This window comes from Chaetodon trifascialis, chromosome 20, assembly GCF_039877785.1.
Source record: "Chaetodon trifascialis isolate fChaTrf1 chromosome 20, fChaTrf1.hap1, whole genome shotgun sequence".
Lineage (NCBI taxonomy): Eukaryota > Metazoa > Chordata > Actinopteri > Chaetodontiformes > Chaetodontidae > Chaetodon > Chaetodon trifascialis.
In genome coordinates this window covers 4179093-4205741 of record NC_092075.1, presented here as the reverse complement: position 1 = coordinate 4205741, position 26649 = coordinate 4179093, and the positions used below count along the sequence as shown (strand labels likewise).

Sequence of the window (26649 nt, the reverse complement as noted above, 5' to 3'; positions counted from 1 at the left end):
ACAGGCTCCAGTAGGACGAGCACTTCAAAGCACTTTTATTCCAACATTTCAAGACAGCACTCACCTTCAGACATGGGGGGACAGAGTCCTTACAGCCCTTATGGACGATAGCAGTGCAGCCTGGGAAAAAAGATCATTTAAGTTTATGTATGGTAAAACAAATATCAGCTGCTTTGCTTTATGCAGTAATGGAGCAAGTACTCAGATCTTTTACTTAAGTAAAACTACTCGACCACAGTTTAAAGATACTCTGCTACAAGTCACATTTTCAATGCAGGAATTAAAAGTATGTAAGAATAATCAGGAAAACGTATTAAAATCCATCCATCCATTATCTATACCGCCTATCCCTTTTGGGGTTGCGGGGGGCTGGAGCCTATCCCAGCTACAATGGGCGAGAGGCGGGGTACACCCTGAACCGGTCGCCAGCCGATTGCAGGGCCACATGCAAAGACAGACAAACATTCACACTCACACTCACACCTACGGACAATTTAGAGTCACCAATTAACCTAATGAGCATGTTTTTGGTCTGTGGGAGGAAGCCGGAGTACCCGGAGAGAACCCACACATGCACGGGAAGAACATGCAAACTTCACACAGAAAGGCCCCGCCTGACCCGGGGATCGAACCGGCAACCTTCTTGCTGTGAGGCACGCGCACTACCTGCTGCACCACCGTGCAGCCCACGTATTAAAATATTAAGAATATAAGCCCCCTGTGGCTATTGTTGTATTATATAATCATGTAAAAGCAGGACTTTACTGTTGAAGTTGGTTGAAGTGGAGCTCATTTTGAACATTTTTTAATAGGAATGCAATTAATTATTATTTAATTTATGCTGTTTTCCTGATTAACTGATTGATTGTTTGGTTTGTAAAAACTCGTGAGAAATGTCATCAAACATGTGCGAAGCCTGAACCTTGAAATGTTTGTCGTTCCAGCTGTACAATAAATAAAACGTCACATTTTAGAAGCTCTTGACGTGTGTGTGTGCTTTAAAAGTAACTAGTAACTGAAGTTGTCAGATAAATGTAGTGGAATAAAAAAGTGGAGTAGAAGTGTAAAAGCAGCCTGAGGAGAAAAGAAAAAGTACAGGTACATGTACGTACAGAGTACATGAGTACATTAAAGTATGACTTACTGGAGCAGTGCAGCAGGTCCTTTCCAGATGCTGGTTTCTCACACACCACACACACGTTGGGGCCTAAACAGGAGCCTGTGTTGAAGCGATGTCCATTCAGCTGCCTGTCCTTGGCCTCTCTGTCCTTCCCCTTCCCCTTGGAAAACCATGCCAGAGACATAGGCGTAAACAAAGAGGCCATGCAGACGGGCAAAACGTGACTGACAACCACAGCTTCGAAGTCCGAGCAAAGCGGGCCTTAATTCACGTTTGTGTGAAGCCCTTCGTCGGGTTTCTGTTTGCAGAGTAAACTCTGTGAATAATGAGCCTGGAAGGAATCCCCGCCTTTGCCCAAACCATAAGAAAGTCCACTGACGAGGAAATGGAGCGAAGCATAAACAACAGATGCAGGTCGGGGAGGGCTTCCAGTGTCTGTGCTGACTTTACAACACAGGATTAATCATTAAAAAGAAAGAGGCCGGACACCATGTTTGGTCTGTCGCTCCGACCTTGAGTTATTCCCAGAAGCGTTTCCTGGTTGAGTCTTCCCAGAGAGCAGAAAGACACGTATTCCATACCTGAGTCTAGACCTGGAATACAGGCCTTTAGAAAAGTGGTATAATAATCAATACCATGAATACTTTAAGAAACTTCAATCAGCCGGCACACTTGACGAGGTTTAGCCCAGTCACTGCTAATATTCTAGTTTCCTTTTAGATTGAGTGTTTGGTGACGGGCGGCTGTGCTTTACCTTGGTCTTGTTGCGTGTGCTGGACATCCTGCTCTTGAGAAAACTGAGGGTACGGATGACTTTGTATTTCTCTGACTCCACCTTTGTTGGGATGTTGTACTTATCCAAGTCCTCCTCCTCAATTCTGAAGGAAAATTAAAACAGCATCAGTGCAGTTCGTCCCATTTTAGTTGTGTTTTAAAACCGACAACAGTACAGTTGTTGGTTTGCAGACGTGTTAGTTGGCGAATTCACGCCAGCCTGATTGTCTCCATGCTGGCAGCTGTTGATTCTTATGTGCTCATAGTACACAAGCATATAACTGGTTCACGGCCTCGGTTAGTTCAAACTGCAACAGTTCATCCAAAAATACTACTTCATCTGATATTGCATAGTGTGTAGTTTGAATGTTAAAAAAATTAATTGTGATGACAGAAAAAATCTTTTGTTAGTCACAACAAGGTGGCAAAAATGTGTTTATTCTCTGCAACTCTGCTGTGGAAGTAAATGAAAATGAGTATTAGAACTGTTAGAGGCTGGAAACATGCAAAACAACAATGACTTTTTCTGCACGTAGAGTTAAAAGACAAATGAATTATTGCTCTGCTGTTGGAGGAGGAGAGTATAGGAAAGAAGGAGAAGAGAGGGGAGAGAGAGAAGATGAAATGAGGAGAGGAGGCAAGGAGATTATAGGAGACAATGAAGTGATGGAGGTGTGAGGAGAGAAGAGGAGACGAGGACAGAATAGAAAATGGGAATGAGAGGAGGAAGAACAAGCAGAGGATGGGAGAAAGAGAGGAGAGGAGACAGAATGAGGAGACGAGACAAGAAGGTAATAGGAGACACGGAAGGAAAGGAGGGGAAACAAAGAGAAGGAGACAAGAGGAAATAAAAACGAGAGTCAAAGAGATGAGGAGAGATAGAAGAGGAAACTAGGAGATGATAGGAGACAAGGAAAGGATGGAGGTGGGAGGAGCGGAGATGAAATAAGATGAAGAGAGGAGATGAGGAGAGTATAGGAAACAAGGAAAGGAACAAGTAGAGGAGGTTGTCGGTTGTTGTCAGGTGGTAGACGTGCTGTAAGTTTTGGTTAGCGTTTGTTTGAAGTGGACGGTTAAAGACGCTCAAACGGGGCTCGCCCCCCCACACATACTCTTTGAGGAACTCAGACAGGGTGAGGTGTTGGAGGGACTCTGCCAGCTCCACGCTGCCCTCGTCGTCAGCTGACTGGGCTCGCTTACGGAACCTAAACTCCCTGCGAAGAACAGCGCACACACACACGGAGACACACACTGACCATTTAATACCGATGAGAGGCAGAGGAGACGCGTGGTCACACACAATCAAAAAGATCAGAAGAGGAAAAACTCTTTCATCCCTCATTCTGTCTGGTATCTTCCACTAGGGGGAGCGACTGAGAGGTGGCAGGTCAGTTAGCGTATTTATACATGAAGGCGGAGGAAATACCCTATCAGCTGGCATGGCTGCACTGAATGTAGGCTGAGTGGGCAGGAAGAGGAAACGATAACCTCTTTAATCAGTAAGCTTTGTTTATAAAGCACTTTTAAAACACAGTGACGAAGCACTTTACACACACGAGGATAAAGACGAACCAGCAGGTCAGGTATTAAAAGGCTTTCCAATTAAGCAATTGGCAATATTATTTTTTTTGTTGTTTTTTTTTTGTACTCCACTCTTGTATAAACGTACAAATAGTTGATTTTAAACTCTGTATTTTGTATTCTACGTCCCCTTCACTGCTTGCTGTGCAGTACTTCATAACCAGCCTGTGCTCTGTGACCTGCAGTACTTTCATCATGCGTTGTGACGTATCCACGTCCTGCTGGTTGCGTCTGACAGATAAGTTTCAGGCGAGATGACGCTAAGCCACAGATGAACAACAGAGCGAAGGCATTGTACAGAAACAGGGCTGGAAGCAGCTCAGGGTCACGCTAGTATCTGTACGTCAGCGCCGCCGTGATGACCAGGAGAGAAACACAGAGCATCAAAACAGCAGGCGAGACAAAAGAGCTGCATGAAGGACGGCAGCGGACTTCACTGAACTGTCACTAAGCAACCTGTCATCGTCATATGTTGCTCCTAGCACGGGGATTACATATCTGATGAAACATACAGTCTGTAAGCGAGGGCCAGTGGGATCGACTGAGTCATCCATTATCAGGAGAAACACTGAAACTGGAAGATGTCATCCAAACAAGACTTAAATAAAAATAAAGTGGAGCGTAAGTACCTTTTTTCATGTGACTGCTCTGATATGCTGGACGCTCTTTGCTCTGTGAACAGAGAGGATGAAGAGAAGTTGTTCAAATAATTGTTTGAAAACACTTAAATAGACAAGAAAAGCCAAATATCACAAAAATGTCCATTAAAAAGATGAATTCAGACAGGAGGATTCATTCTTAGTGATTCAAAAATGACAAAGAAGGACGCTTCACTCTCACTTCAGATTGTTTCAGTGAATCATTATCATACATTCATACAGACTCCATGTAACATGTAAAGAGGTCTGTCACATTCACAATTGATATGCAGAGTATGATCTGCAGGTACGATACAAAGACAGAAGAGTACATGTGAAAGCACAGACAGACAAAGCGATGACCCCTCACAGCTTTCCTTTTCATTACTTCTAATGCAATCTCTCCCACGCTCACTGACGACAACAAGGCTGTCACGATTATGAAAGCCAGACATGCAAACACACCTCAAGGTTATTACGGCTTCACCAATTTAATATGAGGAGAAGAAAAACAGCAGTTGGTGTCAGCTCTGCTGTTTTCCCCAGCTAGCTGCTAACTGTGTGTGTGTTTATGGACATGCTATAACAAAGGAAACAGCAGCATCAGGTGTTAATTCTCACTGAGTTAGTCCCATTATTAGTCCTATATTTGGTTCATGCAAAAATATTGCTTATAGTGGTTGTAAAATGCCTTTCTTGTCTTTGAATCAAGTCAGATGTTACCAAACTTTGATTTTCAGCAGTTAAATGGGTTTGCAGTAATAACCTTGACTCCCCACACAGACACATGAGCGGCGTGCCGGATGTGCTGGGCCTTAGCGCCTCAGTGTGACGGCTGCAGGTGTCCAGTACTTACTACCAGGGTGGAGCAGAGACAGAGATTTAGACAGAGAGAGGGCCTGAAGGAGAGATCGGCTGTGGTTGACACTGTGGAGGACGGCATCTACAGGGACAGTGGACAGAGGGCGGCTCACACATCAACTACAGAGGCTGCAATGTGTCAGAGCGTACAGCCGGAGGGAGAGCTCGTCTCACGCCTTCCTGCAGTGCTGCGGGCTCAGCGTGGATATTTGAACAAAGAAGAACTAAAATCCTCTTCTGTCTGAAGGAAAGTGTTCAAGCATTTTTGACACTTTGGGAAATCTGCTTCTTTGCTTTCTTGGAGTTTGAGGCGAAGATCAATACCTCTCTCTGTCTGTCTGTTGTGGTTTTTCAGGGGTGTTATAAGCCAGACTTCAAGAAAAAGTGAGGTTCATACCCCCCATAAAACCACAATATCGTTTATTTACTCTGCTTTAGTGTGTGAATGAAAAAGGCTTAATTAACATCAATTAACATCTTCATGCTGTAGCTTCATACAACAAGTGTTGCTGGCATCAAATTACAAGCATATATTTACAAAGATCAATGAAGTTGAGAAGGTAAAACATTAAATATGTTGTCTTTGTACTGTTTTCAGTTGAGTAGATGTCACAAACGGATCAGCGAATGATCACATTGTTATTTATGTTTCACACAGCAGCCCAACTTTTCTGGAATCGGAGCTGTACAAGAGACAAGTGAGTGGTTTTGCTCTTCTTATCTACTTCTTAGAAAACAAATAGGAGTATTTCCCGAAATGACAAACAGATCTCTTTGAGCACGTGCATTTACTGGGAGCTGACTGCAGTTATATTAGTGGTGAGGCTTTCAGGTGAAAGTTAGTTAAAAATGAACAAAATGTAAACAGTCTGTTGCACCAGCCCGTCTTGTGAAACTGCCCCATAAATGACACCAAACGAGTGGAGTTAGTTCACGGCAGCCCTGTTAGTTATGTGACTAGACGACATTTCTAACTATGCGAAGGAGTGAACAGTCAGTGTTACTGACCAGGTGTGATGTCTGAAGCGTGGTTGTCCCGGGCAAAACGAGCAGGACGCAGACTGATTTTGGGAGACGAGTAGGAATAGGAACGCAGTCGAATCCCCTGGTCGCCCAAAGCCTGGACGAGGAAAAAGACCAACGGAAGCATAAGACTGATGTGAGAGGCGGTGTTTGACGGAAGCGTGAGAGCCTCAGGTGGTGGTTCACCTTTGTGCCGTGTTCACATGCCGAGGATGCAGATTGGCTGCGAGTGCACGTGAGATCAGGGGAGGGAGGAAAGGGTTTGTCTTCACTTTTCTCGACATCTGACGAGGGCGGAGAAAGCGGAGACTTTGGCTCGGTGCTGTCCTCTTCACTGTCCACTTCCAGAGCCACGAGGCTGGGACTGGAGGAATGGAAGACCAGGTCAGCACATGGACGCTGCCTTCTGATTGGAGGAAACGTAAAGATATCTAATACCTGAGGTCGCAGGCGTCCATGGCCGGACCTTCCCCCTGATGGGTCGGCTCAAAGGAGGGGGGGCGGTTCAGCCTGGCGAGGGCCTGGTCAGCGGGGGACAGCGGGGGCGAGCAGTGAACAGAGGGGGGGTAGAAGTCTTCTGAGTAGGGAGGAGGAGTGTCAGTGGCCAGCAGGAGATCGTCTGAGTCCACCGTGTCCCATAACCCGCCGTCCGTCCCCGTGCTGTCCCCGGTCACTCCACTGACGCTGTACTTGATGTCTGCATCTTGTACCTGAGGTGGTGGGGGGGTGAGGGGGGCAAAAGAGGGAAGCCATAAATGAAAAAAGCAAAGATTAAATGCTAACTGTGGGAGTAAAGGCAGGTGGTACGACCTGTGTCGGATCACTGCTGATCATGGAGAGCAGAGGGTCGGCAGCGTGCTGGGTGAACTGGTCCTGGGCTGCACTGGGCTGCATGGGATGCCCGTTAACTGCAACAAACACACAGTACAATCCCAGTGAAGCTCCAGTGTGGTTTATAATCAAACTTCTAGGAGTTTGTTTTTATTCCGTCAGATGATTTACTGCCGCAGAACACGATGAGGAGCCACTTCTCATTACCATTATTCATCTCAACATCAGCCAGATACTGAAACGTCTGGTGGGATACACAGAGCAGCTCTCCAGATATCTGAAGACATGTCCCTGTCTCACAGCGGACCACGAAAACACATCAATAATAAAGAAGAGAACCTCGAGCAGATACAGAAAATAAACATGTCGTAATACTGGACGATCAAATCAGATTTACTTCAGCTCTGATGAGCCTTGTGTTCTCTTTCATTCTGTAGTAGTCATTTGAGATCATTATGCCGTAATTCATTGATCTTTCATTGCCTAAATGTCAAACGCGATGAGACACCCACTCCCTGTTTGACCTTTAAAGGTTTGTTTTCGCATATCGACATCACCAGCAGCCTGGAAAAAAAAATTATTTGTGGGCTTGAGTTGAGTTCTGCTCTCTTTTATTTGCTTAACGATATTTATGTACACGTTCCCTTTGTGATATTCATAAATAGATAAAAAAAAACAAAAAAAACATGATTTCAACATCTGGATTGTGTTTGAACTCTTTAAAACCAGTGTTAATCAGTATCACTGAAACCTCCTCAGTGCACAATCGTCTTTCTTTTTAGCCACGCTAGCTGCGATGCGCTAGGGATGGCATGCAGAGCGCCATCATCAGGCCTCCTGGCTTCACTTTCAGCCTTAGAGGCTGCAACTTGAACATTACCTGCTACACAGCAGTATGTTGGGAGCATGTTAGCATGCTAATATTAGCATTCAGCTTGAAGCAGTGCTGCCTTCACAGAGCTGTTAGCATGCCTGTAAATTTGTTGTCTAGCTAAGTGCTTAACATGGGAATCACATATATTAGAATGGATTTATATGCATTAACATGTAACCAGTGTTTTAATGTTAAACCTGGTCAAGGTGGAGCTAAGTTTAACTCCTTTCTGTGCTGTTGGGTATTTTCATCCATACACATTTTGCGGTACATAAAATCTTAATCTGTGAAGCAACTAGTAACCATAGTTTTAAAATGCATAGAGTGCAGCTAAAAAGTATAAAAAGTACAATATTTCTCTCTGAAAAGTACAAGTAGGTCTACAGAGAAGAATAAAGTCAAATTAAAGCATCTACAAATGTACTTAAAGTGCCTGAGTAAAGTAAATGTGTACAGTATATGTACAGTTATATGTACCACTGGGTGGTGGATGGTATTTCTACTTTCACAATGTGGAAAATTACCTCTGTTGATGAGGAGCCATTTTCATAGCTCTCTGTGCCCTTTCCACCCACACTTTGATGTCTGAACAGTCATGCCTGCACTAATGTAAGGGAAATCCTGGGCATCACAGAGGCATTTCCTCCCTGCTGCTCGCACACAGCGAAGCCGCCAGCATGGAGCTGAAACATGCGAGGCAGACGTCTTCCATACGTCTTTTCTCTGTATGTCTCTATCTGCCAGGTTTCTTTACACGCAGACACAAAAGCCTGCTCTCTGTTGAGCTTAGAGGACGGCGACAGAGTGAAGCAGCTCCGGTCTCAGCTGCTAGACTAATTGTCACACCGGCGAGCTCCAACAATAACTGACGCACACTGAGTTATGTCAGTGAAACCGGCAAAAGCCTCACGATCATTTCAACAGATCTGGAAAAAACAATAACTCTGAATGACAAGTTTGCACCACAGCGACCTCGAGGCACTCTCATCACAACAAAAATATTCAGCTCTGCAGTGAGTTTGACGACTTGAGCAACGCTGAAGGATCTGCAGTGTGCTTATGGGGGAAACACTGGGATCAACGGCCCCGTGGCGTCACTCAGCACGCGTCATCATACACACACTTCAGTTAATGCTCACAATGTTTACGGGCTCCGTTCAGCAGCAGCAGAGTCCCTCTAGAGTTTACAACAAACTCCTCATTCTTCCACAACAACACACAGGAAGTTAGCACTCACAGTAACCGTGGCGATGCCTCAAACATCTGAGCATCCTCAAAGTTTTTACTGAGCGTTTGTGCTGGCTGAGCTTATACAGCCCTGAGAATTCAGGGTGAACGCATGAGGCTCACCTAAAATGTCAGCTTTTGTAAGCCTCCGACATTTGAGCTTGTTAACATCCCCCCTCTCGATTCAAGCACAGAGCTCCACTGTCCAGGGGGAGTCGGGGGAGGGGAGTTCAGGGCGACAGGCCAGAGAGGGGGCATCTCGAAGCTCAGACAGAGTCTGAGTGGGACAAGCCTGACCCCATTCCTGTCTTTGTCCCAGTGACAGGGCAGATTCCTGGACGCTCAGAGTGAGTGAGAGTGGAAGCCAAACGGGCAAAGACCTCAACCCGCACCGCCTGAAGATCCAGCAAAAACCAAAGAAAACCGCTCGTCGGAGTCAGCTCACCTGGAGGAGCGCGCACCTCGTGTACCAAACCTGCGTCCTCCTGCAGCAGCCCTTCACCACGTTGTCCCCTCTGTCTCCACAAGCCCATCGGCCTCAGACAGAAGCGGATCCCCGTTGGTGAAGCAGTAATGTGTATTGATTTCCTATGACGTGATTCAAAACAGAGCTCTGCATATTGTGCCAGCGCCACAAGAGAAAGGATTCCAGTCAGGGCTTCTCAACCAGCTCATTATGTGCTGTTCCCACACCCTGCTGCTCCGAACAGCCACAAATATGTAGTTGTTGTTGTTTTTGTTTTTTTTATGGATTACTGCTCCATCATTTAAGCCACATGGAGCTCCTTGCTAATGCCTGTGCAAAATAAAAATGTGTAACCAGAAGTTGCTGCACGACATACTCACACTCCTCCAAAGAAGAGTCGTGTTGACAGCACAACATCAGGTCCTCTGGAGGACTTCACTCTCCAGCAATGGAAGACAGATGCTTAAATATTATTGCCATAATACTAAAAATGGAAACTATTCTGTCGTGATGTGTAGCTAATGTGCTTGCCAGGCCAAGATGTTGAGAAAATAAATCACTCATTCATCATAAATCCTTCCGGTAGATCGTTAGATTGACGCTGACAGATCGAGAGCAAGAAGCGAAGTCTTACCAGATAATGTGGACGAGCACTCTTCTACATCATCTTCATCGTCCAAAGACAGAACAAGCTGTTCTTCAAAAACCTTCAGACAAACCAGGAAAAGACACACACAGAGGAAGCGTGGCTCTTAGCGAAATTCAAGTATTGTTTACTTTAAAACAACACAGACACACGTTACATGCAAAGAGGCAGCAACGAACCGAAGAGGCAAGTCTATAAACACACAACACGCTCTGCGCCACAAGCCCACATGTGTGTGTGTGTGTATGTGTACTCACGTTGTCCACCAGCACATGCTCTTCCACCCGGAGCTCCTTCCCAATGCCTGTGCAAAATAAAAATATTTTACCAGGAGCTGATGCATGACATACTCTCCTCCTACTCCCAAGAGGAGTCAGGTCCTCTGGATATGACTCGACTCTCCAGGAATGGAAAACTGGCCAGTGAGATGTTGTGCTCGTGCAAAGCAGCAGGTCCAGAGGAAGAGCACATACTCCCCGCCGTGAGGTTGTTATTTCGAGAGGATTAATGGACGGCTGCCGCAAGTCGGGCCAGGGTTAAGGTCAATACAGAGGTACGCTTCCTGCTTCTGTTTATGAGTCGATACTGCCATCTGCCATCTCCATGGCTACCAAAAACAGTGGCCACGGGTTAATTGAGAGTTACCAAATGTGTGTGTGCATGCCAGGAGGAGACAGACAGAGAAATGAAAAGGTAGTGGCAGGTAGTGTGTGTGTGTGTGTGTGTGTGTGTGTGTGTGTGTGTGTGTGTGTGTGTGTGTGTGTGTGTGTGTGTGTGTGTGTGTGTGTGTGTGTGTGTGTGTGTGTGTGTGTGTGTGTGTGTGGTTGCATGCCAGGCTGAGCATGTCACCTCAGGAGAAACCAAAACAAAAAAAAAGCAGTCTGCCTCTTAAGTTTTCTTTGTACTCTGCAAGGAGGACGGAGAAGGAGACGGTGCCTTTTATGGTGTCTGCTGGAAGTGTTTTCTTAGTCTCTTTAGGTTGGAAGTGATGGATGTCTGACCACGCAAACGTTAGCTCAAGTGGATCTGTGGTGGCTCCTTTTCCACCGCTCCTCAGCGCAGGGACCACTGTGACGGCAGAACCGGGGCTGCAACTCATTATTATCTCTATTATTGAACAATCTGTTCATCATTAAGTGAAAGAAAAGAGCTGGGAAAAAAAGGCCCAGCACAATTTCCCAGAGCCCGAGGGGGACGTCTTCTAATAGTTTGTTTTCTCAGACAAAATGACAAAAATAAATTCAATTTCCATGAACATAAAACAGAGGAAATCAGCACAGAGAAGCTGCTTTGTAAGTGAATTAGAATATTAATTGATGATCCAAATTACTGCCAATTAGATGCCCAGTGTCACTGCATGTGTGTGTGTGTGTGTGCGTGTGTGGTGTTTGTTTGTCGCAGCTTATGTTACACAGCTGGTACACCCATGTGACAGCTAGCGTGCGGCACATGAGGGAGTATGCAGGTGTTGCCTCATGGAGGAGCATCGTGGGTAAACACACTCTAGATTACAACTGAGTCGTACTTATTTACAGTGATTATAGTTGAATCCTGTGTGAAGATCATGCAATCTATTCCAAAAATCACTGATTCTACTGAGAAATTTTTGACAAAAAGCAGCTCGTGGCACATCTCTGACTCACTGATAACCAAACCTCAATATCAGATGGCGGCAAATAAGTCTGAGGGTGCAGAGTGTCCAGTGTAAGTCACCTTACCTTCATCACTAGGAGGGAATTCATCTCTGCATGTCTCGTCTACCTCGTGATCGGCTTTGAGAACTTTGATCTGGAGCACAAACAGATCTTATGTTCACATTGTCGCACAACAAAGGCATCAATGACTCAAAGCAAGAAGTTCATTGTGGACATGTTACTGTCTCTGCATCCTGTCTGTCCTTCTCATGTCACCCTCTGACTCACCAGCTGCAATAGCTGCAGCGTTTTGTTTGCGGTTCGTTGCTCAACTCTTATCAAAATGTCTGACTGTGTGTTAAAGAGTGTGAGAGTCAAGGGTTCGCTGTTTACGCAAGCCCGAACAAAACCTGTGCAAATGGCCTTATCTCCACAGCAACAGATGTTACATCAAGTGCAAGAACGTGTGGGAATATTTAAGTCGTTTCTGTCCTATATTATATCATAGACGTGATAACAGTTTGCTCTCACCAGTTTGAGGACGCCGTGGTCTCCCAGTCTGTCTCGGAGGACTGTGATGGCGTCCTGAGGGCAGCTGCCGGGTGTCTGTCGCACAGTCAGGGTCAGGGAGTCCGTCGCAGGGCAAAACCTGAGCATGCAGGAGCTGTCGGACCACACACACCACACACCTGGAACAGGGCCGACTGCAGGGCCTGGAGGACTAACGAGGAGAGACAACGAAGGACCCACAATCAGAATGCAAACTACAGGAAGAGAGGTCAGCATGGAGGGAATTTAATGAGATAGGAGCCTCTTCTGCTTCTGGGCGCTGCTTAACTGATAAACTGACGAACATACTACTCGAAATATGTACTTTACAGTCGAGACAGCAGATTGAACGGTGGCCTTACGCTGTCAGCACCCTGAACATGGCATGCTGTCCGTCCCTCTGAGCCAGCTGGAGCGGCGTGTCCCCCTCCTGATTGGGTAGGGTCAATGCCCTCTGACCTCTCGGCTGGTGAATTAAGAAACGGGAGAGATGGACCAAACCCAAGCGCACTGCGAGGTGAAGGAGGGTTTCTTTAGGCTGAAGCTCAGCCGCTGGAGAGGAGACAAAGAGAGAGGAGGGAATGACGTTCAGGAGGAGGCATAATGTCAACTGTGGTTTTACCTGAAATCAATGAGGAACCATGTTGAACATCTGCAACCTAACTGCTATGTGGCAAGCCCATGGACTATATTCAAAACTAGCATTTATAGCTAGACTGATGAATAAGCCAGGTCAGTATACATCAGCCGATATTTGCTCATCATAAAAAATGCTAAACTAAGCTTGAGGTAATTAAGAAACTTTACATATTTCTGAGTGGCCTGCCATAACTAAGTGGGCCTGCTCTGTGTGTGTGTGTGTGTGTGTGTGTGTGTGTGTGTGTGTGTGTGTGTGTGTGTGTGTGTGTGTGTGTGTGTGTGTGTGTGTGTGTGTGTGTGTGTGTGTGTGTGTGTGTCTTGTCTTTATGCTCCTGCACAAGGTTGCAGCATTGTTACATTTCAAGCACCGACACCTGTCTGCTCCCACATTCCCGCACATGTTCCCCTCGGCCTCACGCTCTGTCCCAACTGCAAACCGGGGGGGTGGGAAACTTTTATTAGCAGTAAAACCATGATTCTATTATGGGCCATGGGCCCCTCAGTGGATGAGTGCATGTCCAAATCGCCTGCACATTTATGGGCTAAATAATTCAACAAGTGACGAGAAATGCCAAATTAAACAGTGTCAGCATTACATAGTTTGTCCACCAGAGAGCGCTGACAAATTGATTTTCCAAATGTAAAATAGCCCGCTTGGTATGTGTCTTGGTCACGATTCCTTAAGAAAAAAAAAAAAAGAAAAAAAAAGAGGTATCTGTATCAATACTGTTGATCATGTTATGTGTTAATGTAAAAAAAAAAAAAAAAAAAACTTTCTGTACATCCCGAATATCAGCATCAGGCACAAAAATCCAGTATTGGCTAATTAGACGTGTGTAAAGCAAACCCTGCCCTCAGTGCTCACGTTGATCGCGGTGTGGCATTCACATGCTGCCTTTGCTCTGTGAGACGTACAGATCGTCTGCTGCACATGTACGGAATGTAAGACAGTTACAACCTGTACAGATGGAGGAATGTAGCGCTCTGGGTTACGCAAGTTCTGCAGTATATTAAAAAAAATTACGAGCCAGAAAAACTGGATGTTTCACCGAGTCAACGCCTGCTGTAAAACTGCTGCCTTTGGCTTCGTGTGCAGGAGAGTCTAAGGCAGCAGACGCAGTACGTTTAAGGGCGTATATGCAATCCTGGTTCGCTGTGACTGAGTGATGCTTTAACCTGCACTTGTTGCTCTGTGCGCTCGGGATGAAAGGCTGTTTTAGAGAGCAGAGGTACTTTATCTTCGGGCCTTCCCTGTAAGTGTGGGTGAGAGCTGAAGGTTGCCATGGTGCCATCTCTCAAACGCACGAACAATGCGCAGAAGAATTCAACTCTTATTTTCTCTTTTCCCTCCAATTTGCTCCCGGAGCCCTGAGATGAACTGAAACGGCCCGTCACCTCCACAATGGCGCTGTTAATTGTGACCCAGTTTCATCCGACTGAGAGGAGGAATGAACGCTGAACGTGCTCTTCAGGCAAAGTTCAGCAAACAACAACGTCATTGTCAAACAGACCAGTAAATAGTGCGCTGAGGGACAAGAGGCTGACAGCCACTTTGCATCTGAACCTCGCCCATGTTTTGCATGGACATTTGCTTTTTTCCAAACAGGCCATGTACTGTATGCACTGCACTGCTGTCTAATGAGCCCACTAACCTGCATGCGTATGCAGCCATCAGCAGAAGGCTGAACAGGACATTTACATTTATTGATCTGATTTCTTTTATCCTCGCAAGCTAAATAAAAAAACATTGTAGAACTGCACCACCTCTACCTTTCCATACTAGGGCATGTGATGTCTTTAAATCTCACTGAAAATGCACCTACAGTATGTTCAATATGTTCAGTAATGCCTTGGCATGCTGCGAGTGTTCCACCCTCCTCTCTTCATGATGAGGAGAGACTGCACTGCTTTGAAATGAAACATCATAAATAACAAAGCTCTGACACAGCTGTGCAGAGTTGCAGGAGTGCAGAGCAGAGGAGGATCGTGGGAGTTGATTTAATAGACACAGAGGTCTGCAAGACAACTCTAATCTGACCGAGAAGGCATAATGGCAGTAATTGCTGCTCCTCTGGAGCACAGCGGCCTCTGTCCGGCCGGCTGGCTGGTCCCGCTCGTCATGTGATCAAAGGGTCGGGCTGTGCAGTCAGAGCTCAGGTCCGGGTTGAAACCTCCTGAACACCAGAGCACAGCTGCAATGACATTAACCTGAAGGACCAAGTTTTGGGATATCTGAGGTTGTGAGATTTGAGGGATTTGTCACCTTTGTTAGGTGTAAGCAGTATTTACTGTGGACCACGACTCAATTCACATTACCGCTGCCCCTCATCATTCTACACAGCAAGACAACTTAAATGTGATTCTCTTCTTACCTCACAAATTGACAGCTGTTTGGTAGGTTTACTCATGAAAAAAGAAAATCTTCAGTCATAATTAAATCACCCTACTCCACAGAGCGCTAACATTAGCCTGCTAGCTGATGTTGCAGATTGCCATACCTAAGTAGTCTTGCAGCTTAATGGCATAACTCACACACTAATAATTTCAAGTGTTATCGTTTGATGATGAAAATGATGAATAAACAAATTATGCTCGTGTGAAAATCAGCAAAAATATGAAGATATATTTTCACTATGAACCAAAAAACTTTCATTCTAATACAGGTCACTTATGAGCACCTTGTGGAAGCGTGTAGGTCTGAATGATGTCTGCATGTAAGGGTTAAAAAAACCAACATTAATTTATCTTTGCGACAGTGTCCCCTTGACTGTGAACAACGGACAGACCGGCCAGCTCATGAAAACAGGACGGATATCTCAAAACCTGGGCAAACAAGACCAAAACTGTGACTAGATAACACCGGAGTTAAACCACAGATCATGTTTCTGAATTTAGTGAAGCAGCTGTTTGGAAGATCTCCATGAAAAGAAAAAAAAAAAAAAGCCAGCAGATTTCCTCATATCTGCTGAGCGGAGGGGAATCCCTGATATTTGACCTCTGTGGTTTTTCAGGATGCAGTGGAGCACAAACTAGGACGTGAGTGTGCTTTAAAAGTGTCGGTAACAGGCAAGCACCGGGGGGGCTTCAAGATGAGCTCAGTAAAAACCACCTTGTGAGTTACACTCTCACTTCCTGTTACCTTCTCTTGGCTCGCCGTCAGTGTTTTTCCACCGCTGCGGATAATCCATGTTAGCCACGGCCTGCGTGATCTTCTCATCCAGCTCCCTGAGGCCAGCTTCATCACCTGAACGTCGTCTGAGCCGCACCTCCTCCTCGCTGCGGCCCGACCTTTCAGCAGAGAGCTCCCCGTCAGCCCACGTGGAAAACCTCTTCAGGACTTCTCGGTAGCTCCGGGGGCCGAGCTGGTCCCTGTTTGCACAGAGGTACTCTGCGGCCTCCTGGGCAACGTCCCTGAGGTAGTCAAGAGACGCTTCACCATCTAACGGCTTGACTTGGTCCTCTGCGTAGAAGTAGGATGTGACAGTGACAGCTTCCACAAGGGGGTGGCCTATGGGAGATAGAGCGTGGTGGGGAGCAGTGAGACAGTGGCAGGCAAGAGAGACAGCTGAGCGTTGTTAGAGGTCTACTGAGGACATACCGGGTGCTGTGAAGCAGAGGGTCAGCCCATCGTCTCCTCTTTTAGCCGCCGTCACATGTGTGAGTGTAGAACCTTGTAGAACAACATAAAGCTCTGCATCTTCAGGAGCGTTGGCTTGTAGCCTCACACGGGCCTCCACCTGTCCCTGAGATGAGAAGAGGAAAATCAATACACTTAAGTGCCTTCACAACACAACAGAAGTGGATGATCCGTAGTCTCGATCGTCACTTACAGCCAATGTGAAGTCAAGATCATCACACACGGAGCTATGATATCGTAATAGCTCAAAATGGAAGTGAAATGAGTAAGAGGCGTTGAACATGCAGCTTTCTCCCGAAGGAAAGTGTGTTTTCGTGTCACCCCGCTGACACGTTTAAGTCTGGTTCACTGTGCTGGATGGAAGGAGTAAAAATGGGGCAGCAGGGAGAAAAGAAAACCTCTTTTCTCACAGCGGGAGCGAGCTGCATCCCACTGAGCGTCTACTTCATGATCCACCTCCATAATGACATTCATTAGTTCTGTTACATCACTGACCTTGTTTTTTATCGACCTCATCCAAATCCTGCCTTCTCCAGCATCGCCCCAAAGAGTCCACCATTTGCTGAGGACGTGGAGGGCCGAGAGGAGCAGAGATTTCATAGAGAAGAAGCTCGTGTTCGTGAGCCCAAACTGCAGTTTGACTGCATCCGCTATGTTTCTGCAGCGTTTCACATCAGCATTGCAACATGCTGGAGGAGTGAAAGTGGTGCCTCTTCATCACTGACATAACAAAGTAAATGTTTTTCTCCTCAATAGCAATACAGATTACCACACACGGGAACCACAAGATTTACTTCCCCTGCCCAGCATTCGTTTCTCCACAGCCTGACGTTTAGAGGAGGGTCAGCTCAGAGTGTATCTTTCAAGTTCAAGAGGGACCGCATACTTGGAGTTCCACGCTTGTGCAATATCCTTATCTTCTGTTTTCTTGTGCTCAGTTCTGGGTATTATCTTGTGACTGATGGGGTCATCCTTAATTTGTCTTTACTGTTAGCCATACTTTAGGCAGCGGCATCCATCATGTTAAAATGGATTTTTAGGGCCTACGTCAGTTTTGCTTTACGCATGAAGGATTTCTCAAGACAGCCAGCATTTGGTGGCTTCTCAGTAGACTACTGAGTCTTAATTATTGCAACATTTTGGATGAAAGAACAATGAACAAATGCATATACAGTGGATAATTACAGCTAAGACAGTGTATGGAGGAGAGAGTCTACATCCACACTAGAAGCTGTGAGGCTGTACTGCAGCAAATGCTAACATCCACATGCTAATATGCTCCCAGTCACGAATTTACCAATCTTACTACGATGAAGATGGGTCATGCCTTCATTATGGCAGTAATTTCGGGTAGTTAAGCAGAATTTAGTGGTCAGGCCTCCAGTTGAAGGTATAGCTTGTTCTGATTGGCTGAAATGGTTTTGGCCAACATGGTTCTGGATATGTCACCACCTGTTGGTTTCTTGACATTGCTTCAGTTGTGTTTTCATATGGACAAAGTTTCCTTTTTAAACAGTGCTTGTGTGGACAGGATTTTTTTTAATTTTTTTTTTGGAGAGCGAAGGAGGAAAAACCCTTTTTGAAAACACACCCATGAACATGTGGACTTAACATGAGGCTGATGGAAATGTCATTAGTCTTGTAGGTATGTGATCATAAAGAAAACTGAAGACATGGACTGACTGTCAGACCAAGATTGGCGCCCTCAGCCAGTTCAATAAAAACAAGATACGAGACTAAGATTTACTGAATGCAAGTATGAACAGATTCCTACTCTGGGATTCTTCTAGATCCAGCGCAGTGAGAAAGCAAGCTGCCTGGAAAAGGACACAGATAAGGGCTACATGATGTTATTTTCAAAATGCATCTTGTTAATGTAATCTTACATAACCTCATAAGGAAATACCATCTTGCTCCTGGCTAACCAATCAATAATAGAGCTGGCATAAAGTCTGCGACTCTGACTGAGCCTCCAAACTGGTATCAGTACTGCTTTGCCCCTGGACTCCTGGAGCTTTCGAGAGTCGCTGCTTGAGTCCAGTCTGTAGCGGTTCAAAGGTGGAAATGTGACTGACCTCTTGCGCCAGCAGGCTGCTGGTCTGGACTGATAATGGAAGTCTCACCCTGCAGTTTCTCAGCTTCTTGTGCGCACTAAGTGGTCCGCTGCAGTGCCACTTAGTGCACACTTATCACTGTTAATGTTATCAATGATTGTTTTTCCGCCTAACAAGAAGATAAGAGGCTGTGGTTTGTGCAGCCTTACTGATTTCTTACAAGGCCGGCTAGACATCAGTAGTTACTTTACACTTTGATTAAAATGCAACTGAATATCTTTATGTTTTCAAATTTAACAACTGCATGTTATTCATCGTTTGCACTGGAGGGACTTTCTGGACAAGTTGTATTCTGATATATAATACCAGCATAAAGGAGCTTCATCTGTTCTCTATCTTTGCTGTTTCATTCTTTGAAATTGTCCTTCCACTATCAGATTTAGATGCCTTTAAAAGACACAGAAACATATGTGAACACTTATTTTTAATATCTTCTGATTTTGTTTTCCCTCCTCCAAGCAGGCTGTAGTTCCCACTCAATTGTCCCAACCTCAGGTAATATTGGTTTACACAGGTGCAATTTGATCTTTGACAGAATTTGCTTGATCCTAACTGTATCAGCGGCGCCCTGGGGAAGAGGAAGGAGGACGGCTGGCTGGCGATAAGACGTCAGACAGATGTGATCTGTGACCTTCTCCCTGCAGCCTTATCATGACACAAACTGATCCAGTAACAATGAAATATTCAGCACCTTGTGGTTTCACTTCACGCCTCCCATATGGGCAGTTAATTATGGAACATAAACATGAGGAAGTGTCTCACAAATGCAAAAGGAGTTTGATACACATCTAAAAGACATTTGCGCTCCGTAGAATATCTTAATATAACATAATAACTGGTGGGTATTAATATCTGTTTTCAGTAGAACAACACATCCAAGCATACGCCGGTGACATGATTATAATCTCCTCATGTTTTTGGCCATTCAGAGGGGAAAAACAACACTAGATCTGCAGCCTGTGGTCTCCAGGAAACCAGCAGTCATCAGCTTCAGAGCTCTTTGCCATGATCTCCTGAGTGCTACACGTGGGTGACGTCAGGGGAGCGAGATCACTGCCAGTGCAACAACAAAAACAGCTCCAATAACAGTCAGTCCTCTCCGTGAGAAGACAGCGTGACGTCAGCGGGGACGGGCTGTTTTTGTTTTAAGATGAGAAGCCAACATAAATGACATACTGTGTCCATAAGAAAAGTTATTGAACAATGAAGTGTGCTGAAATCCTGGTGTAAAATCACACAGAAAGACTCATTATAAATCATTAGAACTGAGAGGTTTGACTTCAAAAAAATCAACAGAGGGCTGAGAAACATGCCCGGATCATTCCTCCACCTTCCACACGCTCAATCGATTTCACAAACATTCAAACAAGCTAATACATGAAGAAACGCCGTTTTCAAACCCCCGACAAAGATTCCCAGTGAAAATACTTTGAATATTTCTCAGTCAAACACCACCACAGTGACATGCAGTATATGGGGGTAACAGAAACTGTGTACCAGAATCTGATTGGAGTCTTGAGGGTGATAGCGGGAACTGTGCTGCAGGCTTTTTCTCATACTCAGCTGAGACACATACCTCTGATTTAATCTGCTGTGCAAATGAGACACTAATAACGGGTCTACATGTCAGAAAATGCTGTCAGTAAAACTGGAGTGCTGCCACAAACATTTCATTTCAAAGACCAGAGCTGCCATGTATAGACTCATTGTTGCGTAATAGTACCAGGAAGTGCATCAATTTTGTGCGAAATGACAGAAATTAATCACTATTAAGACTCATATTGAAGTTTTAGGTCTTCAATATTTGAGAAAGCCTCTGTATTAAGATCACATGGCTGTTTGCTATTCAATGACTGTCTTATCAAACATCAATAAACGAGCGGCAGGGCCAGGCTGTCTGTTGGTTTGACATGTGGAAAGCATGGCAAACACAATCGCTGCAGCACTTAAAGAGGGAGAAAATCATAAACCACGACACAGAGAAACCCAATAGTTCAAACAGCACTGTGATAACTGTCACCGCCACACCGTACGAGCAAATGAACAAACATGGAACAAGGATAAAGCCAATCTGTCTCCGTTTGTGAACACAGTGCTGTGCTGCGTTGAGGTAATAGCTGCCATAAAGAAGCAAGACAAAGGGTCTACAGAGACTGTACTCAGCCACCGTGGTGACTTCAAGCACAATGCTAACGTCATGCTAACAGGTTGATGTGTAGCAGGTGTGACGTTTACCATGATCATCTTTGTTTTGTGTGTTAGCATGCTACCATGTGCTAATTAGCACCTGTTCTCCAGTACAGAACAGTGCAGCCAGGTAAAGGTGCAGATGTTTACAGCTGCAACTCATTATCCTCTTTCCCACATTCAAATGTGAACTGGCTGAAATAAACTCCACCAGTGATATTAAGGAAAAAAGTTTAAACTTCTCGAGACCAAGCGGCAGCATAGACGAAGTTTGCGCTTGCACATTTGCATATCATACAAGAGTGGCCTAGTGGCCTTTGTGGAGGTCTTCTAGTTACTGAGGTTTGGACTCGTAACTGAAAATGTTACCTTTGTTGTGGCACTAAGGGAAAAGCCAAGAGACATGACAATTTATGCAATCAGATATTTGAGTCTGAACCAAAGCAGTGGACTGATCACTGGACTAGAGATGGCGAAAAACTGAAAAACAAGTTTGTGTTTTTCTTTTCTTTGCTTTGTTTGTTTTTCTCTCGCAGCAGATTTGGACTTCTCGCATTTCAGCCCACGAACATGAACGCAGGGGGATCACTTTAACTCACACATACACACCTGGACGAACAAAATCACTTTGACGTGAAGTCCCGCACCAGAGCGCAATTAAACCTCCTCAAAGGCAGGAACTCCCACACTCTCTGCCTGCAATTCAATGCAACCTTTTATCCACTGATGTGGCCTAACAGTGCCTGCTATGGGCCTGACACTGTGTTGTATTTGTGGAGGTGCACCATAACATTTTACCATGGCTGTTACAATAACAGCCTTTATATGACAGCAGTGTGCCGTGGCTTGCCCACACAAAGCCGGCATTGAAATCTGGATCTCATTCAGCAGTGAGAGTTGCTCCTGTTGAGCTGTGACCTTAGAGGGTGGAGACGCCACTTCCTCTTAATGGAGAGGTGTAGGTGTAAGTGGTAGAGCTCGTAATGATTCACATGCCTGGGTTTCAGACTGGGCCTCAATCAGCCTCTATGAACGAGAGGAGGCAAATGTTTAGGACCCCTCCACCCCCCCACCCCCCCACCCCCCGCCTCTGAAACTGGTGACACAGCAAAACAAGCAGACACTCTGCTTACCAGAAATCTGGCAACGCTTCAGTGACTGGCCCACCCAGGCTTCCACACACAGGGGAGAATGAGGGTGAGAGAGAGAGAGAGAGAGAGAGAGAGAGAGAGAGAGAGAGAGAGAGAGAGAGAGAGAGACGGTGGACTGAAGGAGAAAAGGAAGACAGATGGAAGAAATGAAAGTAGTTGAGAGAAACAGAGTTCTACAATGTCATGAAACAACAATCACTCAAACACACCTGTCCTGCCTGCACTCTAACACGCTTCCACAAAGATGTGTTTATTCAACTCATACGCTGCCGAGCTCCCTCCAGCACCAAGAAACAAAGTGGGTCGCTCTGGCTCCCGTGTTCGCAGTGGAAGCCATGCTTTCAGAGGGCCGCGTCGTGTGGGGAGCAGGCTGTGTGAGGCCTGGCCTCCCCGGGGACTGAAACCCTCCTGGCTTGGGTTTCACCTGCGACACAAGGCTTGCCAGTCAACCGCTGCACAGAGGGAGAGACTAGAGCGCTCTAATTCTGGGCAAAAAGAAAAACAGGATTGGCTCGAAAATGGGAAAATGCTTCTCAGAGTTCAACCGCACCCAGAAAAATACCCCAAAAGACCCCTCGACTGGACCACCAACACACCACATGCTCACAGACTGGAGAAACACTTACATATAGAGGCACCTCTCTTCTGTTCGCCTCCATCTTCCTCTCCATCCACCAGAGGCCTGCAGAGGAAACAGTCATGTTACTGAAAAGTGAAGATAATAAAAAAAACTTTTCAACCTTCTTCTGTTTTTTGCATTGCATTGATTTCGTCGAAACTGTTTCTAAAGTCTGGAACAGTTTGGTCAGAAACTGCTGCAGCAGGTGAACACAGATGCTCAGGTGATAACTGATGATGATTTCAAACGCAGCAGACTCTGAGGTCACTTTCCGGTGAAATGTAAGATGGAAGCAGTCCGGCTCTGCTTCCAGCCTGCAGGCGACTGAGATCAGCGCACAGATGAAGCTGCGCTGACTGCAGCACAGTCAACGTCCGGCTCTTCGGGCAGGACGCGGCAGAGGAAGAAAGGGTAACTGTATCATCAGCACACACCTGATCCGCTGTGACTTCACTCGCAGCTGTGAATAGTGCATGACTTCAAAGCTGCACAGTGGTGTCAGCTCTGCAGGCTGCTCGCATGAGCTGGTGAGTCGCAGCCAGGTCCCAGTCAGTGAATGTGACGATAGTTTTCTCTGTTCATCGATGAATCACTCAGTGTATCAATCATTCACAGGCCGAAATCTTGAGACATGTTTTGTCTGACTAACTGCTCACAACCCAGAATATACTGTATGCATAAATAAATATTACAATTAAACAGAGAAAAAGAGAAAAACCTCAGCCCTCCTCACATCGAAGAAGCTGGAATTGGAGAATATTTGGCATTTCATGTTGAAAAAATGACTTAAAAGGTGATTAAAAGACTGATTGTATGCTTCATAAGTGTATAAAGTCAGTGCATTTAACACCACAGTTCCAGTTGCAGGAGGTTCTGTCCTCTGAATCTGGGTTAAACCCAAGATTACTTTATGTCATTAAATGAAAATAAAACCATAAAATGACAGAGGTGACCAACACCAAGATCAGGATCCAGTGTCGTTACAGCAGCTCACTCTCTACCAAACGAACTGATGAGGTCCTTTGTGTGCATCTAACAGTAATATCACTATCACGTTTGCATGCTCTAATACTGTCTCCAAAGGACATCTTATCAATAAAGGAGTGCAATGCCCCGGGCCTGGGCGTCTTTCCGTGTGTTTAATCCCGCTCGTCTCAAAGGGGTCACACTATTGTAAAGCAGGACTTCAGGAGGTTTATGTGTCACACTGTAGAATAAACATTGTGCTCGGCTGGCAGGTTGCGCCCCATTACATCAACAGATGTTCATATTCTGCTATGCTCTTGTTTGCGCAAGGTTTAAAGCCATAATCTGACTCCACGCAGAGGACGGATCCAGATCCGTCTTGATTTCAGCTTCTTGAGTTCAAAGGTCAAAAACAACTTTTGAGTCATCCGTGAGCAAACCGCAGTGACCTAAATAAGACGCCGGAGCTGCTTGTAAGGACACATCTTAAATCCCGAGTCCAGTTTTTCGACTTTGCACAAGAATCGGTGTCAGTCATTGTCCCCGGCGGGACTTCAGCCTCTGAAATGCTGGATGTGAATAAGAGACCTGACCTGGCTGGTGGCCACGCGATCCAGAGCAGAGCGTGAGAAAAGAGATTACACATAACAAGAGAACGCACGCTGTCAAAGAGCATTTAGGAAGCCCGCGCTGACATCTCCATACTGATGCACATATTTTCAGACGCGAACAAGCTGATCCTGTTGTCCTGAACATTTTTTCAGGTGATGCATGATTGAATAATCTAATTCCTCTCACATGACGAGCTGCGATCAGTTATAGGCTGGATGAAAAGGTGCTGCTCTGCTTTCAGCTCTTTGCTTACGACAGGTTAACGTTGTCACTTGGTGCCCGGAAATACAGTGATGCTCATCTCTCAGCAGTGTCATTGAGATGAAAAGGCATGAAAACTTTCTTTCAGACGACTTATTGATTATATAGACAGGAACACAAATATAAAAATCTTAAAATAAGGTCATGTGTCAACAGTCAGCCACCTCTTCCATACCCTATGGTGAGACATAATGGGATGTGACCTCGCTTCAAAGAGGTGACAACAGGACTTCCAAACATCATCAGCATCCAAACATACCCTCAAAGAACAATCAATGGCATGCACTGCTTTAACTCCTGCAGTCAACGACGGTCAGTGAACGCACCAGAGTAAAAACACCGCAGCGGTGTTAAAGCGGGGGTTTGAATGGACACGTTGAAGCTCCGTGTTTTACGGTTTACCTATGAACGCACCAGCATTTCATGCTCTACACATCAATAAACCGACAGATTTAAAACCAAAAAAAAGTACGAGTGAGTGTCACCTCGATGATCTGACTGCACGGTGCCGTCTCCTTCGAGCTTTCCTTAAAAGATATCTGAACTTGTCCCCACAGATGAGTCCTCCAGTCCTGTCGTTACCTGCCGTCGTCTCTCAGCCCGCAGCGCTCCGTCCGATCCGTCGACAGCTGAAATCGCACCACTTGTAATCTAAAATTAAAAAAAAAAAAAAAAAAAAACAAGAACAAAAGTTTCTCTGCTGCTTCTCCGCTGAAGAGGCTTAAGAAGACACCTTCCCCACCTTTCCTCCGCATTTGTCTGTCCCAGCTTCAGTCCTCTGTGCGCTCCGGGAGGGAGTCGGTTGGGAGTTTGTTTGTGGGTGTCGCCGGAGTTGCGTCTCCTCTCTGCGTCCTCTGGTCCAGCCCCCCCCTCACACACCGGGCCTGCAGGACGGGAGCGGCGGCGGGAGGATGCGATGCTCCCGTGATGTGACACGTGCTTGTATTTTTATTTATATAATGACTTCATGGTGACATTTCACACCTTACATGCGCTACTTTTACTGGACTTTATGGTGTAATCAGTGGTGCAAGAAGAAGTTTTACTCAAGTAAAAGTACTATTAGCAATGTTATGTTATGTTAGCAATATAAATACTCAAGTGAAAGAGCTGCATTCAAAAATGTAACCTGAGTAAAAGACCTTAAATATTAGCATCAAAATATACTTTCCAGTGTACCAAAAGTACTCCTAATGCAGGATTATGTCAGAATAAAACACACTTTACTGAATCATCACTTTAATGTTGCAGCTGATCAGAGGAGTTCAGTTTAATGATTTTATGCCTTATCTATAATAATATAACATCATTTACTTGTTAATTACATGTTGTATTAATGATCTGAAAATGTGAATTAACTGGTGAGCCAAGCTTTGAAATAAATAAAGAGGAATTAAAAGTGAAATATTTGCCTCGAAAATGTTGCAGGGTAGAAGTATGAAGTAACAGAAAGTGGAAATACTCAAGTAAAGTAGACTACAAGTACCTCAGAGTAGTACTTGACTGTAACTTTTCCATATTTTATATATATATATATATATATATATATATATATATATATATATATATATATATATATATTTTATGTCTCTACTACATTTATTCCTCAGCTTGAGTTACTACTTAACACAACATGTGACTGACAAATAAAATCTAATGTCGTTTCAGAGATTTGTCAGATTTGCCTGTTAGTGGAAGGTCCTGAGTGAGTTTAATCTGCCACCATGTCGAGGGCTTTTATTGTGAAAGATACACAAATTGGATGAACCTGGTGAAGGTGAAAGCAGTGAAAAAGTTCTTGTTTTATACTGCTGAGCCTTGTGTTATTACTTCATTATTTCCCCCAAGTACAAGCGTGCATAACCCTCAGCTACAGGTTAAACAGAATATTAAATCAAAATCAGCTTTATCTGCCAAATAGGCCTGCTGTGTGTGTACAAGTACAAGGAATCTGACTCCGTCTGAAAGTTGCCAAAAACAATTTACAGGAAGATAGAAACAGACATACAGCTAAAAGCTGAACAGCAGCTGGTGAATACACAACATGCAATGTACTTACGTACATATACGTGCAAGTAGGTAGGTGTACATGACTATAAAAAGCAACAATTACCAACAACACGAGTACTTGACATTCAGTCAACCACCTGCACCATTAAAATGCAGCTTACTCATTACAATATCAATAATTCACATCTATCATAAAAGAACTCCCTGAAGGTGTGACTCTGCTTACAAA

At 45.1% G+C, this 26649-nt stretch overlaps 1 protein-coding gene across 1 annotated transcript in view; it reads right to left on the bottom strand.

Annotated features, from left to right (window-relative positions):
* arhgef28a (Rho guanine nucleotide exchange factor (GEF) 28a) overlaps positions 1–22632 on the bottom strand; it is a 35211-nt gene extending 12579 nt beyond the window's left edge. Inside the window, exons 1-18 of the mRNA XM_070989378.1 lie at positions 22579–22632; positions 16462–16606; positions 16003–16371; positions 12587–12776; positions 12207–12396; positions 11760–11829; positions 10299–10345; positions 10030–10102; positions 6808–6905; positions 6436–6707; positions 6184–6361; positions 5983–6094; positions 4970–5056; positions 4105–4147; positions 3007–3108; positions 1875–1998; positions 1145–1280; positions 65–120 (exon numbers count right to left, since the gene is read on the bottom strand). Coding sequence (XP_070845479.1) covers positions 65–120; positions 1145–1280; positions 1875–1998; positions 3007–3108; positions 4105–4147; positions 4970–5056; positions 5983–6094; positions 6184–6361; positions 6436–6707; positions 6808–6905; positions 10030–10102; positions 10299–10345; positions 11760–11829; positions 12207–12396; positions 12587–12776; positions 16003–16371; positions 16462–16606; positions 22579–22623 — 2337 coding nt within the window. The 5' untranslated portion in view covers positions 22624–22632. The remainder of the gene's footprint in view (positions 1–64; positions 121–1144; positions 1281–1874; positions 1999–3006; positions 3109–4104; positions 4148–4969; positions 5057–5982; positions 6095–6183; positions 6362–6435; positions 6708–6807; positions 6906–10029; positions 10103–10298; positions 10346–11759; positions 11830–12206; positions 12397–12586; positions 12777–16002; positions 16372–16461; positions 16607–22578) is intronic.
* Positions 22633–26649: the final 4017 nt, after the last annotated feature.